The sequence below is a fragment of the Juglans microcarpa x Juglans regia genome, chromosome 2D (assembly GCF_004785595.1).
Source record: "Juglans microcarpa x Juglans regia isolate MS1-56 chromosome 2D, Jm3101_v1.0, whole genome shotgun sequence".
In the NCBI taxonomy this organism is placed as follows: Eukaryota; Viridiplantae; Streptophyta; class Magnoliopsida; order Fagales; family Juglandaceae; genus Juglans; species Juglans microcarpa x Juglans regia.
In genome coordinates this window covers 27,083,969-27,087,534 of record NC_054596.1, presented here as the reverse complement: position 1 = coordinate 27,087,534, position 3,566 = coordinate 27,083,969, and the positions used below count along the sequence as shown (strand labels likewise).

The 3,566-nt window shown below is 40.1% G+C and overlaps 1 protein-coding gene across 1 annotated transcript; it reads left to right on the top strand.

Annotated features, from left to right (window-relative positions):
- Positions 1–1,633: 1,633 nt before the first annotated feature.
- On the top strand, positions 1,634–3,311 carry LOC121249409 (uncharacterized mitochondrial protein AtMg00860-like). The gene is made up of 2 exons (XM_041148117.1): positions 1,634–1,720; positions 2,964–3,311. Exons 1-2 carry the CDS (start codon positions 1,634–1,636, stop codon positions 3,309–3,311), a joined length of 435 nt encoding a protein of 144 aa, XP_041004051.1.
- Positions 3,312–3,566: the final 255 nt, after the last annotated feature.

The following is a 3,566-nucleotide window of genomic DNA, read 5'->3' as shown; positions in this document are numbered from 1 at the left end:
AGTTGGGTCCCATTCCTTTAAGTTGGAAATTCCTTTTTGAGGAATGATATTTTGATGGATCCCGTATTTTGGGAATGGTTTAAAATGGTTTAAAATACACTATCTTATTTTCGAAGTCTTTTGGGAAACAAAACTCTTATTTTGAAGTGTTTAAGCTATATAAAAGCTTTAGGATATTTGCACTATTGGTACCAAGTGTCTTATTTATTTTGCCACCATGCTTAAGTAAGATATAAAAGAAATTTTTCACGATTATTTTTATTGCATAGTGCTAGATGCTAGGTGCATTGCATCTTAACTGTCATGTACGAGGGGTATGTAGCCTTGTGTTACATGTCCCGATGCATTCAGTCGCCATCAAATTCCAAGCGGGGGTTGGGGGCATCGCAGGGGGGGTATCATAGCAATTAAGTCTGTGGGTAAACTTACAAGTTGTCCTTGGGAATTTCATGTTACCCAAGCTCTACTTCAATCTTGTAGTTATAGGCTTTGATCTTATAGCTATAGGCTTGAATCTTGGAAGAATCGAATTGAGGAAGGGTACATGTGGAAACTTGTGTATGCGATGAATGGAAGTTGGTATTTTCCTTCTTAGGGAAGCTTGATTCACAATTGGCTTTATGCATTTCAAGAGAAAGAATAAGAAGTCATGGTGGGGAATTGACGAGATGATACTTTTCCTAGGCGTAGGGAGCAAGATACTAGGAACCAATCCCTAGAAGACGGTCAGGCTATAGCAGAGGCTATTTGCCAGATGACAGAAGTAGTGAGAAATCAAATGGAGCAAGGACAAAAATGCCTGGCAAGACCCCCAAAGAGGAGAAGTTCGCGGATGCCCGTTTGAGTGGTTCTTGGTTTATCGATACCTCAATTTCTTGGGAACAGAAGGAGCATTGCTGGCCAACAAGTGGCTCATTGATTTAGAATGTACATTTGATATGAGTGGATGTACGGAGGAATAGAAGGTTCAATATGCTTGACATCTACTTCAAGGAAAGGTCGACATATGGTGGGATACAAAGCGACAATTATTGGCACGAGAGTTGGAAGATGTAGCTACTCTCAAGTGGGAGTGATTCAAGAGGGAATTTGACAGTCGTTTCTTTCTGGGGAAATGGCCAAGCAACAGAAGGCCCTGGAATTTTCCAACTTGGTACAAGGCAATATGACTGTCGAACAATATTCAGCCCGATTCATAGAGTTGGGAAGGTTTGCCCCTCACTTGATTGGAACATAAAAGTTGAAAGCTAGGAAATTTCAAGATGGAATGTAGCCAAGGATTCAGAATCAAGTTACGTGCTTGCAGATCGAGAATTACCAAGAACTGGTGAATGTAGCATCTATCGTAGAAGTGGAACAGAGAAGTCTAATTTCTCAAGTTCATATGAACCGGAAGAGAGGAATTCCCTACTCACCCGAAAAAGATGCAGGAAAAAGAAGGGTTCCTCATACTATGGATAAGGGGAAAGGAAACGTAGTCAGGAATGCAATGTCGGTTACACCACCACCAGGTAGAAGATGTGGATGAAGGCTTGGTGGAGAATGCCGACTTGCAATGAGAGCTTGCTTCAGATGCGGTCAGCCTGGTCACATGATCCGAGAATGTCTGTAGAACACACCTGGAGGAACAGTCATGCCAGAAGGCAAGGCGAAAACCCCTGTGAAAGCCAAAGTTTATGCAATCACACCAGGAGAAGTGGATCTGGAAACAGATGTCGGAGTGAGTACTAGTAATATTTCTAAACCCTATCTTGATTTGTAGATAGAATGGCTAAGAGTTTTGCATAATCATAGTAATCTCTTTTAGGTAAGGTTAGATTGATACAACACGTGACGTGTGCTTTGTTTGATTCTGGATTGTCACGATCTTTTGTATCCTACGACTGTGTTCAAAGGTGTAGGCTATTTATGGAACCTCTGTCTCAGAAATTTCTAGTAGCAATACCTGATGGGAAGATAGTTGGATGTACCTGTATGGTAAAGGATTGTCGGTTGGAAGTCGCAAGTTTGACCCTAACTATTGACTTAATTGTTTTCTATCTAATGGGTTTTGATTTAATCGTTGGAATGGATTGGCTATTAAAGCATTATGCTAAGATAGATTGTCGACAAAGGGAGATAGTCTTTGACTTGCCGTCAAAAGATAGGATATGTTATATGGGAGAAGTTTGATGGATCAATTCAATCAATTGTAATGATTGGATGAGTTAAGAAGAGTATACAAGATGGAGCGGTTGCTTACCTTGCAGTTATGACTGAGTCGACAGAAGAGCATAAGGGAGTCCAAGGAATTCTAGTAATAGAGGATTTTCCTTAGGTCTTTTCTGACGATCTACCTGGATTACCCATGCATTGTGAAATTGAGTTCTCAATTGAGTTAGAGCCAGCTACGGCCCTAGTACATAAGGTACCATACCAAATGGTCCCGGCATAATTGAAGGTGCAAATAAAGGAGCTTCTGGAAAAGGGATTTATATGCTCTAGTTCATCCCCTTAGGGAGTGCCTATTTTATTTGTGAAGAAGAAGGATGGTACCTTAAGGATGTGCATCGATTATCTAGATCTGAACAAGGTAACCATCAAGAACAAGTATCTGTTACCACGGATAGATGATTTGTTGGATCAATTGCAAGGAGCGTCAGTGTTTTAAAAAATAGATATGAGATCAGGATATCATCAACTTAAGATAAAAAAACCAAGATATACCCAAAACTACTTTCTGAACTTGTTATGGACATTTCGAGTTTTGGCAATGCCTTTTGGTTTGACCAATGCGCCAACAACATTTGTGGAATTGTTGAATCAAATTTTCAGGCAGTATCTGGATAGTTTCGTGGTAGTTTTCATAGATGACATATTAGTATATTCTGAATGACGATGAGCACAAGGAACGTTTAAGGATTGTGTTGGAAACTCTACAAGAACATTGGCTTTATGCTAAGCTCAGTAAGTATGAGTTCTAGCTCTTAGAAGTGAAGTTCTTGGGACACGTTATCTCTAGCAAAGGAGTTGCAGTGGACCTAGCAAAGATAGTAGCAGTGACGGAACAACAAAGGCCAACTAATGCCCACGAGATACGTAGTTTCCTTGGTTTGATAGGATACTACAGGAGGTTTCTAGAAGGACTTTCTAAACTCTCTAGTCTTTTATCGGCATTAACTAAGAAGAATGTCAAGTACGTGTGGAGTGAAGAGTGTGAGAAGAGTTTTCAGGAACTTAAGAGGAGGCTGACCATGGCACTGGTTTTGGCTTTACTTGAACCTCATAAGCTTTACATGGTGTACAATGATGCTTCTAAGATGGGATTATGATGTGTTCTGATGCATGAAGGACGAGTAGTCGCTTATGCTTTGTGACAGCTCAAGAATGACAAGCAAAATTATCCTACTCATAACTTAGAATTAGCGGCAGTAGTTTTAGCATTGAAGATCTGGAGACACTACCTATACAGAGAAAAATGTGAGGTGTTTACGGATCATAAGAGCCTCAAGTATCTGTTCAGTCAAAAGAATCTGAATATGAGACAAAGAAGGTGGATTGAGACAATAAGTGTTTTTTCAGTGTGA

What these genes read in the sequence shown, in the direction of transcription:
- LOC121249409 (XM_041148117.1), top strand. Translation starts at nt 1,634, where the DNA reads ATGCCAGAAGGCAAGGCGAAAACCCCTGTGAAAGCCAAAGTTTATGCA. An exon ending in ATCTGGAAACAGATGTCGGA is followed by an intron (nt 1,721 to 2,963) that starts GTGAGTACTAGT and finishes TATGAGTTCTAG; the next exon opens with CTCTTAGAAGTGAAGTTCTT.